The sequence below is a fragment of the Grampus griseus genome (assembly GCF_964374135.1).
Source record: "Grampus griseus genome assembly, chromosome: 3".
NCBI classification, from domain to species: Eukaryota; Metazoa; Chordata; class Mammalia; order Artiodactyla; family Delphinidae; genus Grampus; species Grampus griseus.
In genome coordinates this window covers 165,040,152-165,052,829 of record NC_139019.1, presented here as the reverse complement: position 1 = coordinate 165,052,829, position 12,678 = coordinate 165,040,152, and the positions used below count along the sequence as shown (strand labels likewise).

Genomic DNA, 12,678 nt, shown 5'->3' with positions numbered 1-12,678 from the left:
AGGCAGAAAGGCCCATAAACGGGGCAGTGTCTTTGCGGGAGCCAATTATACAGGGCTGGGCACTTAACGAGAGTTTAATAAATGTTACTATTATTCCCCCTGCACACATGTGACATTGTCCTTTGTGTGTTGCCTTCCCCACTAGAATGTCAGCTCTACAAGGGCAGAAATTTGCATCCGTTGTCACTGCTGTGTCCCTGGCACCCAACTGGTTCTCAGTGTCTATGCATCAACAATCAGGGTGTGCAGGTAGAGGGTGCACATGGGACCCAGCTCCCAGGGACGACACCACACAGGCTGTTTATAAAAACCATTTTAAATTAGAAAAGGTAAGAGGCATCAGTGCACACAGACGAGAACAGAGGGACAGAGGACCCAGACCCATGTGTGATGTGGTCACCCCATGGCTGAGTGGGCAGTGGGGGAGACTGTCAGGAAGGCACAGACAGCTGAGTCCAGGGTGCTGGTTCCTCTGGGTGTGGCTTCAGGCCCTGTGGGCTCAGAGGTCAGCCTTCCGGAAACTTGCTCTGTTCAAGGAGTTCCTGGGGGAGGAGTGAAGTGGATCAACATGGCCACAGGGCCCCCAACTCCATAATGCTCCCCAGCCTCCTCCCCCTCCCCCTTTTCCTCCGCCCTCCTGCTCCAAGGAGGTCTTCTATGGTCTTCCTGGCTCCTTTTACATTGGTTCTGATCTGACCATGGAATCAGAAATTCTCTCTTAGAATCCACCACTGGAGATGTGAATCACGCCCATTTTACGGATGTGGCAACTGAAGCTCAGAAAAATGAAGTCACACACCTGGGAAATGATCAGAAACGGTTGCCCTGAGCTTGAATATGTGTACGTGTCTGAGTAGTCACATGACTGTGCAAAGCCCTGAGCACCCGTGTTGATGTGCACGTGTATGACGGCCCCCAAGCTCTGCCTGGCTTTGCCTGCCCCCTCTCTCCCTCTCTAGGGTGGGAGGCCTGGGTCAGGCACCTGAAGCCGGCTGTGTTTGGCGCCAGCAGCTGAGGCAGGCGCTGGGTGAGCAGAGGCTGCAGAGCCTCCCGCAGGCGGGAGTAGTTGCGCTCCAGCTCACGGTGGTACTCCTTCTGGTCCGGCCCAATCAGGGCTTTGTTCTTCCGCAGCGCATCCTCGCACCTGAGGGAGGACCAGATGGCAGGAGATGCTCAGGGGCTGACACTCAGAAGACAAAGCAAGACCAGAGGTGGGGAGTTCGCGAGCTGGGGTCAGGCATGCAGAGGAGCCTATAATGGGGGTCCGGCAGGTGGATGTGACTTAATGGAAATCAGAGAGGCTACAATGGGGGCTCAGGTTTATAGACAGGCTGTACTGGGGAGTCAGATAGGCAGAGAGCCATAATGCGGGGGTTAGAGGGACTCTGATTGGGGGGGTGGTCAGGCCTACTTCTTGCAGAAGTCCTTGAAACAGAGCCGCAGCTTGTTGTGATGCCTGAAGAGCTTAGGGTCTTGCGGGATCTCGGCCAAAAACACCTGGGCCACCTCCAGTGGACCCTGTGGGGTGACAGGGGCTTGTGACGATGTCTGCACGGCCCCCGGGGGCCTCAGGCAGCCTGCATACCCCACCGACCGTGCCTGGTTTACAGTGGGCCCCACGGAGCCCTGCAGCACCATCTGCAGCATTTTGGCATCAGGCGGGTCCTGCTCGGTGGCGAAGGCCAGCTCCCGGGTCTTCTTCTGCATGTCCTCAATGGCCACCTCTACTGGCGTCAGCACTGTCTGCGGGGTGGAGATGAGCGGGCACACGTCGGGGCCTGAGGATGTGCTGACCCAACCCAGCCCACGGCAGCTTGGACCCCAGCTGGGGGTGGACAGGGGTACAAGAGGCTGTAAGGAACCAGGTCTGGGGCTCCTGCCTGCTTGGGTCTGGCAGGGTGGGGGTCAAGGTTCAGCTGCCTTTGTCTGGTTCTGATAACTCTGGTCTGGTTCTTGTCCAGCCTTGGGTCAGCAAGGTCTGGAAGTAGGGGTTTGAGTCTGCAGATTGGGGTCTGGAGGTTGGAGTTTGGGGGTCCCTGGCCTCCCTTGGTTTTGGGGTCTCTGTACCTCCCCTCCCTGGGCCTCCCCCAGGCCTGGGCCCCGCCCACCTCCTCCCGGTGGCACACGCGGATTCGTGTCTTGATGTAGGGGAAGGCGTGGTCTGTGCTGAGCAGCGTCTTGCGCTTGTGCTGCTCGGGCAGCTCTCCGTGTGCGCGCCCGTCCGGCGTGAAGGGCGTGCAGAACAGGAAGGTTCGCAGCCCGTAGTTGCGGTCGAAGTAGGTCACCCGGTCCTTGAGCTCATAGGTGTCGAAGTGCGGCTCCACGTACGTGATCTGGATGTAGGCCTGGGGCACGGGGCTCAGGGGTGAGGCTCTCAGCCCCAATACACACACCTGGGGCTTGCTGGCCTCCCGCAGGGGCCCCATCCCTGGAGAAAGGGGATTTGGGCCTCCTTGGGTCTGGGGGCTTTGGATCTGGGGTTCCCAGGTCTCCCTATATCTCCTTTGGATGTTTGGGAATCCCAAGAGGAATAGGACGTGGGGTCCCCGAGGAAGATAAGTTTTGGAGTTTCCCAGAGATATAGGATTTGAGGGGCCACAGGATTATAGTACTTGGAGTCTCCCTGAATATAGGATTTTGGGGTCCCTGGGGGGGATAGTAAGGAGTCCTCACCTTCTGGGGGTCCAGCTTGGTCTTGTCCACAGGGTTAGAATCTTTGATGATCTGGACCACGTCCTCCCCAAATCTCTCCGTGTAGAACTCCTGAGAACACGGGGCTGACTCACAACTGCAGCCCCAGTGCTCTGTCCCAGGGCACCCCGCCCCAGGGCAGCCCAGTGCCCTGTCCACCCCCCCCCCTCACCGCCAGGACGTGCCTCCAGCCGGTGTGAGATCTCGGCCAGCTTCGTGATGGATGGCTCCTTGTACACGAACTCCTGTTCATCTAGGTCACCAAAGCGGGCACCGTAGAAGCCCACGCGGAAGTATGTCCCGAACACACGCTGGGGCTGTGGGAAAGCTGCTGTTGCCCAGGAGGCCCTGCTGGAGGTCCCCCTACGCCAGAGACACATGGGTCCTCAGGCCCCACGTGCAGAAGAGGTGGGCGTGGGCGGAGGACCCCGGACACCCTAAGAACATCGCATCACAGGCACAGGCAGGGGCATGGACCCACATGACTGCCAATTGCCCACACCCTCACTCTTTTTCCCCAGCCTGTCTCCTACCTCCCACAAATCTTTATTCTCATTTAACGCAAACCCCTAGTTTCTGATTCTCCCTCATGACCCATGCAGTTCTTCAGAGTCTGGATCTCAATATGAAATGAGAACCGGGGCCCTATTGCTCATAACTAGGTCCTCAATGCCTATAGGTCTGGGTATACAGTAGGTGCTCATATGCATGAGTGACTGAGGGAAGGCGTGGCCGTTTCTTGCTCTGGGACAGAGGCTCTAGTTCCCTTGTTCCAGTGCATTCCCTCCCCTCCCAGATCTAAGTTTGCCAAGAAGGACCCCCTCCCTCCAGGTAGGCTACTTTTCACCGGGAAGGATGGGGGTGGCTCCATGTTCACTCACCAAGGCAGATCCAGGCAGGGTGAGATAGGTACCAGGAGATGGAGGTGGGGAGCAGGGGGCAGAGAGACAAAGTCATGGGTGAGGTCAGAGGTCACAGCCCCCAACCCCCAGAGTCCTGGTTATGCTACCCCATGAGAGCTATTCCATGGGCAGAGACAGGAGATCCGGGGAGGGAGAGGACTTAACCGCCCCGCCCAGCTCCCACCCAGTCCTCCCCCCTTGGTTCTGGGTTCCTGCCATCTTTGGCCAGAAAATTCTCCCCAAACTAGGAGATGCCTAAAAATAGACCCAAGTCGGGGAGAGGCGGGAGAGGGGGGACATTAAATGGCAATGAGCAGAGACCCTGGGGGAAGCTGGGGAGACAGGGAGAGACAGAAACCAAGGGAGACACACAGAGAGAGTGATCAAGGAGAGAGGCAGAGACAGGGAGAGACAGAAACCAAGGGAGACACACAGAGAGAGTGATCAAGGAGAGAGGCAGAGACAGGGAGAGGTGGACGGAAAGAGACCAAGAGACACAAAGAGAGAGAAAGAGAAACAGAGACAGAGGAAGTTGGAGGCCCCCCCTTCCAGGCAGTGACCAAGCTGGCCCTGCCTGAGGGAGGGGTGTCTCTGGAGAGCTCCCAGCTGGGTGAGTCACAGGCTGCCCTGGAGATCTGGGGCAGGGAGGGGGGCTCCGGGGGGGAAGTAGTGGGGTGCGTCATCGCCCACTGAGCCCCCGCGGCCAGGCAGCTGTGCTCCTCCAGCGCCCCCTGGTGGTGCCTGACCACTGTTGACCAGAGGCAGGTGGCCACTCACCTCCCAGCCGGAGCTCTGTGGGTGGGGACAGAAGGGTCAAGGTCAGCTGAGCTCAGCAGGGGCCAGGGGCTGGGGCTGAGGGCAGGGTCTGAGAGGGCATCCTGGGCCCACCTGGTGCATGATCTTGGTGAAGGCCTCCTGCAGTTTGCCGTGCACAGCAGCCAGCTTCTTGTAGTCGCGGTGGGCTTCCAGGATGGGGATGAGGGTCTTGTAGACCTCATTCACTGCCTCGTAGAGCCCACCCTGGGGGTGGAACATCAGGATTTCCAGCACCAGCCCTGATCTTCTCTCCTGCCTGGAACAACCCTCCTTCCATGCTCCTACCCACCCTCCAGGGCGCCATCTTCCATCACTTCCTCCAGGAAGCCCACCCTGACCACACCTGCCCCAGATGGGGTACCAGCCTTTCCACTCAGCCCCTACAAATATCCTCTGTGGTCTCCACCATGCTTACTATGGACCCGGTGCTGTGTACATCTACACTCTACCCATGTTCCTTCATTGGTGGGAGGAGTCATCATCTTTTTCCATTCCTCAGAGGGGAAACTGAACTTCAGAGACGTGGAGGGGCTCCCCAGGGCCAGGACCTGAAGGCCGGCCCTTCTGGCATGGTGTCTAAAACCTCCACACCCAACTGCCTCCCAGCACATGGTAATGGCCGCTCCTGAGTGCCGCTGGCCCCCAGTCAGGGCCAGCATCAAGCCTGGCACACAGCAGGTATCCTGAGCTATTTGCTGACTGTTAGAGAGATCTGTGTCTACCGTCTGGCTTATTCCCAAGGCCTCTGTCTCTGAGACTCCAGCAAAGTGTAATAATAAAAACAACAACGATAATAAAAAAAAAACCTCTAGAAAAAAAGGAAAAAAAAGAAGAAGGCTTGATGCAAAGAACTGAAACAGGATGGTAAATATAGGTGGTCACTGAATTTGAGTGCTGGGTATGGGGGGTGGTGGGGATACAACTTTCTTTTATGTGTTCTTGAAATTTTTTATAACAAAAAAGAATTTTAGGGAATTCCCTAGTGGTCCAGTGGTTAGGACTCCACATTCTCACTGCAGGGGGGCCTGGGTTCAGTCCCCTTAGTCGGGGAACTAAGATCCTGCAAGCCACAGGGTGCGGCACAAAACAAAAAAAAAAGAATTTAAAATGGTAACTAAATATATTCAAGGGTTTTATGGGGAAAAAGGCAGGTAACGGGGCCTCTGAGGGATCCCAGTCCTTCTCCACAAATCCCCTGCCCAGAAAGGGTCCAGGCAGCGGCTTCACCTTGAGGCTCTGGGAGCGGGTATCGGGCCCATGAGCAGATGCACGATGTCGCCCCAGCCCCAGGCCTCACCATGGTGAAGTAGGCGGCCGCCTGTTCCAGCAGCCCCACCAGCCCCAGCTCCGTGAAGTGCTTCCCGGAACAGAAGCCCTCCTCATCAGGCGACAGGATGTCGTCAGAGATGGCGGACTCCTCCAGCACGTTGGACGAGATGTTCTGGGGTGGGAGGTGGCATCAGAGCCTGGTCCTCGGCCCACGTGTGCCACCCCCTGCCCGCCACTACCCCACCCCCCATCCCCCCCATCCCTGCCGCTCACCTGGAAGGAAACACAGCCCACAGGCAGGTGGCGGCTGTCCTCCAGCAGAGCGAGGTACTCGGCCACCAGGGCGGCTGCGTGAACCATGCACTGCGCAGCCTCCGCGTGGTTGCCCAGCTCTGCGTGCTTCCCCGCCATGTTCTGCAGCCATGTCAGCCGCAGGTCTGGGGAGCCCTGGTAGCCCCGGGCAATCCTAGAACCCAGGCGAGGGGGGATGTGAGGAGGATGGAGACTCACCTTGCCCCCCTGCTCACCCCTCACTTGTCCATCCCCTTCACCTGTGACCCCACCCATCTGCCCCAGCCAATCTCCTCACCTTTACCCCATTCACCTGTCTCCTAACTTATCCCACTCCTTACCTGTCCATCTCTTCATTACCCCCACAAGTGTCACTCTGGGTCTGCCCAGGCCCATCCCTTCTGTATGCCCCCTGCCTTCCCTGTCTCCATCACCCGGGCCCCCATCTCCCACTCCCCAGTTTCTTACTAAATACCCTTCACTCTCCTCCAAATCACTTGTTCCTCTAATCTGTCACCCCTTCATGGGTTAGCACCTCACCTGTCTCTCCTACCTGTCCCCCTCACTTATTCTTGTGCTCCTCTGTCACCCTCATCTGTATGTTCATCCGGCACCATTTTTACTTGCTCATTTACCTGCCCTCACCTGTCTGCTCACCTGGCCCCTCACCTATCTGCCCTCTCACTTGGTCATCTTCACGTGTCTCCTCTCCTGGTCCCTCTTCACTTGTCCATCCTTACTTGTCTCTCTTATTACCTGTACGCTCACCTGCTCCCTCCCCACCTGTCCCTCTCACCACCTCCTCTCCCCTCACCTGTCTGTGAATGGCTGAAGGTTCCAAACGGCCCTCCTCACCTGTACATGAGGTCAATGAGCATTTCCGGGTCCTCCTGATGCTCCTTCATCTTCACCGTGTCAGTCAGGATCATGTGCAAGTTGAACATCAGGTCCTGGACCTGGAACGGGGGAATGGCCAGGAGTGACGGAGCCGAGGTGGTGGGGTCAGGGGTCAAGCATGGCAGGGCAAAGACCCTGGCTGCGGAAGGTCGGGCGGGGGTCCGGCGGGGTCACCTGCTCAGCAAAGGTGCTGTCCCGCAGCCCCACATCCTCCTCGGCATAGGTGAGGATGGTCTTGAGTGAACGTCGCAGGTGCTCTTCGCTGAAGTTCTGCGTTGTCCCCACCAGGGACGAAAGCGACATGGTCACTTGCATCTTCACGCGGGCAAAGTTCTGGGTAGGCCGGGGAGGAAGAGCACGCCTGACTGTGGACCTCGGACCCTCACATCAGAGCCTGCTCGACCCACTGATTTCACCCCTCTCCCCTCCTGCCGTGCGTCTATCGCGTCAAGACCCCTAGTCGGCCGCCCTCCCCAGAGCCGTAGATCACCCCCACCGCCACACCCCCACTTACGTTGCCAATCTCGAAATTCTGGCGCATGAGGAGGTAGAGGGAGGCGCTGGCGTGCGTACGGATGGCGCTGATGCGGCTGCCGCAGTGTCGCAGGAGCCTCAAGCAGAGGTCGGCACACAGCTCTGTGTCCTCCTCAAACAGCAGCTCTGGGAACTGGCCCCCAGGGCGGGACAGACACCAGTCAGCCCCTCCCCGTTCTGGCTCAGAAGGTCCCCGATGGGGACATGGGCAGAAGCATCGGTCTGTGTTCTGCCTTCTCGGGCCAAGCCCAGCAGGTTTTGGCGTCAGACCTGGGTTTAAGCCCTTACTGTGTGACTCCGGGTGAGTAATTCTGCCACTCTGATCCTCAGTTCCCTCCTCTGCAAGCTGTAGCTAAGGAGTGTCTGCCTGCCTCATGGAGCTGCTGAGCACACAACAGTTGCTCAATGAATGGGCTGTGACTGTTACTCTTTTTTTTCTTTTTTTTTTTTGCGGTACGCGGGCCTCACTGTTGTGGCCTCTCCCGCTGTGGAGCACAGGCTCCGGACACGCAGGCTCAGCGGCCATGGCTCACGGGCCCAGCCGCTCCGCGGCATGTGGGATCCTCCCGGACCGGGGCACGAACCCGTGTCCCCTGCATCGGCAGGCGGACTCTCAACCACTGCGCCACCAGGGAAGCCCAACTGTTACTCTTAAGAAGCGTGGCTGTCAGAGGTACTCACCTTGGATACCAGGGCCCGCTGTGTGGCCAGGCTGTGCTGCAAGAAGAGGGCACTCTGGGCACTGCCCAGACTGTACAACACAACCTTCAGTACCGCGCCCAAGATACTCTCCCGGGCCTCTGACAGCATCACCGTCTGGGGGGCCAGAAATCCAGCTGTTAGAGACTGGGGTGGTTATCGAGTCAGGAAAGGAGAGGGATTCTGGAGTCAGAGATCACAAGGCCCTGTGGTGGGGTCAGAGGTGAGGGAGGTGCTGGATCAAGCCCTACCTGCACGATGATCTCCAGTGTATCCAGAACCACCAGGCTTGCCTCGGTTGCCAGGTTCCCGTCCACCAAGGCCTCGTGTTCCATTTCATCCTTGGTCCTGGAGGGGACAGGAGGGATGGAGGGGGCCTCTCAGGGCCAGACTTCACCCCACGGCTGAGGTCTTTCCCCTCCCTCGGCTGCCCTGGGGCGGGGGGGACGCCAGTTCTCTGGACATTGGTCTAACCCCAGCAAACTGCTTCCTGCCCACACCCACTTGTCCACACGGTCCGAGGTTTGTCTCCAGTGTGTGACGCTCTTCCGCCAGCGTACATTCTCCTGGTTCCCAAATGGGCTCCTCTCTGAGACACACAGGTGCATGTTCACAGATGTGCAAAAACAGAAAGACACACGTGACCATGAGAATGGATCCCACACACATGGGATCCCTGTGAGGACGCTGGGTGACGTGGATGCTTGCGGAGTGGATGCAGTTAGACGTGAACAGGGAACATAGACACCCACGTGTACGGGGATAACGCGTCGACTTCTTTCTGGGAAAAGTAAGCCAAATAGAGGCAGAGATGGTCCCCGCCTTGGGGCCCCTGGTACAAAGGCTGGGAGGCACCGGGTAGGGACGTGCATGGGGTACATCTCCCTCTCACCACGGCTCCGTCGCACCATCTCCTGTCGGGCTCCGATGGTGCCCAAGATAGCTTCCTCCAGCCGGGCCTTCATGTCCAGTGACTTCTTGAACGTGAGACTGTTGATACGTTCAAAGGCCTTTTTCCCCTGCAGGAACGGAGAATAAGTTCGAGGTTGACTCTGCTCTTTTCTGTGGGCTAACCTGGTCCTGCTTCTTCTGCCTCCTATACCCCAGTCCCCTGCCCACCCCTCCAACCTTGTATTCAAAGGCAGCCAGACAGAGGTACAGCAAGTCCAAGAGACGACCCAGTTGAGGGAGGGCCAGGTCCGCAGCCCAGCGCTGCAGCAGGGCTGGCTCAGCATTCTTCAAGACCCACAGCACACACACCAGCAAGGTCCGACTAGACTCGGCGGAGAGGGCACAGCCCGAGCGAGCAGCCTGGGGGCAGAGAGGGGACAGGGCACTCAGAAGGGAGAGAGGTGACTTTCATTTTTCTCCATGTTAAGATGAGACCTGGCCAATTGGTACTTCATTGCATAAATTCCATTACCAGGTTATCGGACACACAATGTCCAAAATACAATAATAAAATCACAAGACATGTGAAGAGGCAGGAAGATTGATTGATGAGGGAGAAAAGACATTAGACGCAGGCACAAAAACAATCCAATGTTGGATGGCGTCTCTGGGGACAAGGCTGGTACTCACTGTCGCTGGGCCCTGGGAAATGCTGGCCCGGGAGCCAGGGGCCAGGGGGCCACCAGCGATGGCCATGGCCACTGAGGGGTTGATGGTGCCTCCCATGTCCCCTTCCCCTTCTGTGTCTGAGTCGAGCATAGAGGCCAGTCTTGACCGCTGACCTGGACCCTCTGGGTCGAGAAAAGAATGAGACCGTGGTTAAGTGCTGTCTCTGTCTCAAATTTCAGCTCACAGGTCACCTCCTCAGGGAAGCCTTCCCTGATTCCACCCCCCAGACCAGGGTGGAGTCTCTAGTTATTGACTCCCAGAGCTCACTTATTGTACTTGTGATTAGATACATGCATCATGCAACTGTTTCTATGATCCACAAAGGCCTGGACTATATCTGCTCTGGCCACTCTAAACTCAACACTTAGAATGTGGCCTGGTGCACAGGAGCAGTCATTATAGAGATGACGACGATGATGATGATGGCAATGGTGACAACCACAATAATAAATGCTGCTGCTATTATTATAGCACCAACTGGCACTTACATAGCATTTCCTGCGTCAGGTACTGTTCTAAGCACTTTAACAATATTAACTCTTACTCTTCAAAACAACCCTATGAGATAAGTCCTTTTATCACCCTTACTCTTTAGAAGAAGAAACTGAGGCACAGAGAGGTTAAGTTACTTTCCTGGGGTCACACAGTAGGTAAATGGTAGAGCTAGGATTTTAATCTAAACAGTCTGGTTCCAAAATCTCTGATCTTGGACTTCCCTGGTGGCACAGTGGTTAAGAATCCACCTGCCAATGCAGGGGACACAGGTTCAATCCCCGGTCCAGGAAGATTCCCACATGCCACGGAGCCACTAAGCCTGTACGCCACAACTACTGAGCCTGTGCTCTAGAGCCCACATGCCATAACTACTGAAGCCTACACGCCTAAAGCCTGTGCTCTGCAACAAGAGAAGCCACTGCAATAAGAAGCCCGCGCACCGCAACAAAGAGTGGCCCCCGCTCACCGCAACTACAGAAAGCCCGTGCACAGCAACGAAGACACAACACAGCCAAAAAAAAAAAAAGAAAAAAAAAATCTCTGATTTTAAAAGAGTACTCTCTCCACTCCTCCCCTCCCCAAAAAACACAGTCTCATCAGAGAGAGAGAGTTGCTGCCAACAAATACAGAACAGGTTTCACTCCAGAGAGTCTTGAAATAAAAGGTCAAAGTCAACTGAGTTTTACTAAAGCTCCAGCCCAGTTTAACCTAGCTGAATTCCTGACTGGATTGAGGTGATCAGCCCCTTATCCTAGCTGCCTAAGAGAGAGAAAGGGGAATGCTCACTGGGAAAAGATGACATTGCTTCAGTCCTGATGTTCCTTTTACATGCAATGTCCAAAATACAACACAAAATCAGAAGATGTGAAGAGGCAGGAAAAGGTGACTGATAAGGGAGAAAAGACAATAGAAGCAGGCACAGAAATGATCAAATGTTGAAGTGAGCAAAACTTTAAAATAAAAAAGATGCACAAACATGGGTTAAAAAAATGGAGAATTTCAGCAGAGAACTAGAATCTACAACAACAACGAAATCAAAATTTACAACTGGAAAATATAAAATTTGAAATTCAGAACTCAGTGGAGGGGATTAATAGAAGACCAGACACAGCAGAAGACAGAAGTAGTGAGCTCAAACACATATGAATAGAAAGTTTCCCAACTCAAGCACAGGGAGCAAACAGAATGAAAACCAGAACAGAGCACAGCAGACACTTGTAACATGATCATAAAGGTCTAACATACGTGTAATTGGAGTCTCAGGAGGAGAGAAGAGAGAAAACGAGGCAGAAAAAAAAATTCAAGAGATAACAACTGAGAGTTTCCCCCGAATGACGAAGGGGATCAACCCACCAATCCCAGGTCTGTGTTTCCAACCACTGAACACACTTGTCCATCGGTGGTGCCAATGAAAGTGCATAGAAATGAACGAACACAGGGCCCCAACTGATGTTCCCCACCTTTCCCTCCTCACACCTCTTTCTAGAAGATAATTCACCTCCCATGTATTGCACGCTGACAATATCCCAGTACTACACGTGCTCAGATTTTCACGTAATCCTAGGAAGTAGTTGGTGCTACCACTGTCTCCATGTTACAGGTGATAAATCTGAGACTCAGAGAGGTTAATGGCTTTCTTGGGGCCCCATAGCAGGACTTGGACCCACTCCTCTGATCCTAACACCCATGGTTTTACTCCTAACATGCTCGCCCACCTTTCCCGATCTGAGCCTTGTGGGATCACTCAGGCCCCCAGATTGTGGGACCCCACCCCTCCTTGCCCTGCTGACCAGCAAAGTCATGCAGCCGTGGCAGTGTGTCCCGCGCCAGTGACAGCAGTGGCAGGTATAGCTCGGCCACCCGGGCCTTCACAGTGGCCTCGGCGTAGCGGGGGTCAGCATCATGGCCACAGAGCAGGCTGTGGACAGCACTGATGGCCTTCTTGTGCAGCAGGGACGCCCTGTGGGGTAGTGAGGTGCTCAGGACAGAGTGGGTGTGGCTCCTGGACCTTCCTCCCGCCCCGCGGCCAGGCAGGGCCTGTGCTCACCCCTCGGCCTCAGGTTCCAGGGCCAGGGCCAGTTCCGTCAGCAGGAGCCCAGCCAGGAAGTGCTGCTGCCGGAACGACCCACTCAGCTCGAACATGCTGATCACCTTGGGGTCTGGGGCCTGGCTGGAAAAGGTGGAGCTCTGGAGAGGGGGACAAAGCAAGGGACCAGGGGCCAAGGGTCAGAGGTGAGAGGTTAGGGTTAACTCATCTGTGAGATGACAGGGCACAGGGTCCAAAGTCAGAGATTTGAGAAATGGCAGATGGAACGCCAGTCTGGGAGTTAGGATTTAGGGGTGAGAAATCAGAAGCTGGTCCTCCCAGGAAACTGCTGAGAATGCAGGGTCAGAGGTGAAGGGTCAGAGGTAAGGGGTCAGTCCCCTGGGCAGTGGCCTATTGCGAAAGGGACAGAGATGAGGG

The 12,678-nt window shown here is 55.9% G+C and overlaps 1 protein-coding gene across 4 annotated transcripts in view; it reads right to left on the bottom strand.

The window, feature by feature from the left end:
• Positions 1–298: 298 nt before the first annotated feature.
• DOCK6 (dedicator of cytokinesis 6) overlaps positions 299–12,678 on the bottom strand; it is a 42,727-nt gene continuing 30,347 nt past the window's right edge. For 2 of the 4 annotated variants that reach the window (XM_082650424.1, XM_082650423.1), the window contains 22 exons: positions 12,262–12,401; positions 12,005–12,174; positions 9,681–9,841; positions 9,228–9,410; positions 8,992–9,118; positions 8,604–8,688; positions 8,351–8,447; positions 8,082–8,216; positions 7,381–7,533; positions 7,041–7,199; positions 6,825–6,925; positions 5,952–6,144; positions 5,707–5,850; positions 4,482–4,613; positions 4,371–4,385; positions 2,877–3,002; positions 2,674–2,763; positions 2,109–2,345; positions 1,600–1,743; positions 1,412–1,518; positions 983–1,144; positions 299–542 (listed from right to left, as the gene is read on the bottom strand). In XM_082650424.1, coding sequence (XP_082506550.1) covers positions 500–542; positions 983–1,144; positions 1,412–1,518; positions 1,600–1,743; positions 2,109–2,345; positions 2,674–2,763; positions 2,877–3,002; positions 4,371–4,385; positions 4,482–4,613; positions 5,707–5,850; positions 5,952–6,144; positions 6,825–6,925; positions 7,041–7,199; positions 7,381–7,533; positions 8,082–8,216; positions 8,351–8,447; positions 8,604–8,688; positions 8,992–9,118; positions 9,228–9,410; positions 9,681–9,841; positions 12,005–12,174; positions 12,262–12,401 — 2,904 coding nt within the window. In that variant the 3' untranslated portion in view covers positions 299–499. Of the gene's footprint in view, positions 543–982; positions 1,145–1,411; positions 1,519–1,599; positions 1,744–2,108; positions 2,346–2,673; positions 2,764–2,876; positions 3,043–4,370; positions 4,386–4,481; positions 4,614–5,706; positions 5,851–5,951; positions 6,145–6,824; positions 6,926–7,040; positions 7,200–7,380; positions 7,534–8,081; positions 8,217–8,350; positions 8,448–8,603; positions 8,689–8,991; positions 9,119–9,227; positions 9,411–9,680; positions 9,842–12,004; positions 12,175–12,261; positions 12,402–12,678 lie in introns of those variants that run through there. The other 2 variants (XR_014296476.1, XR_014296477.1) reach the window with 2 other exon arrangements.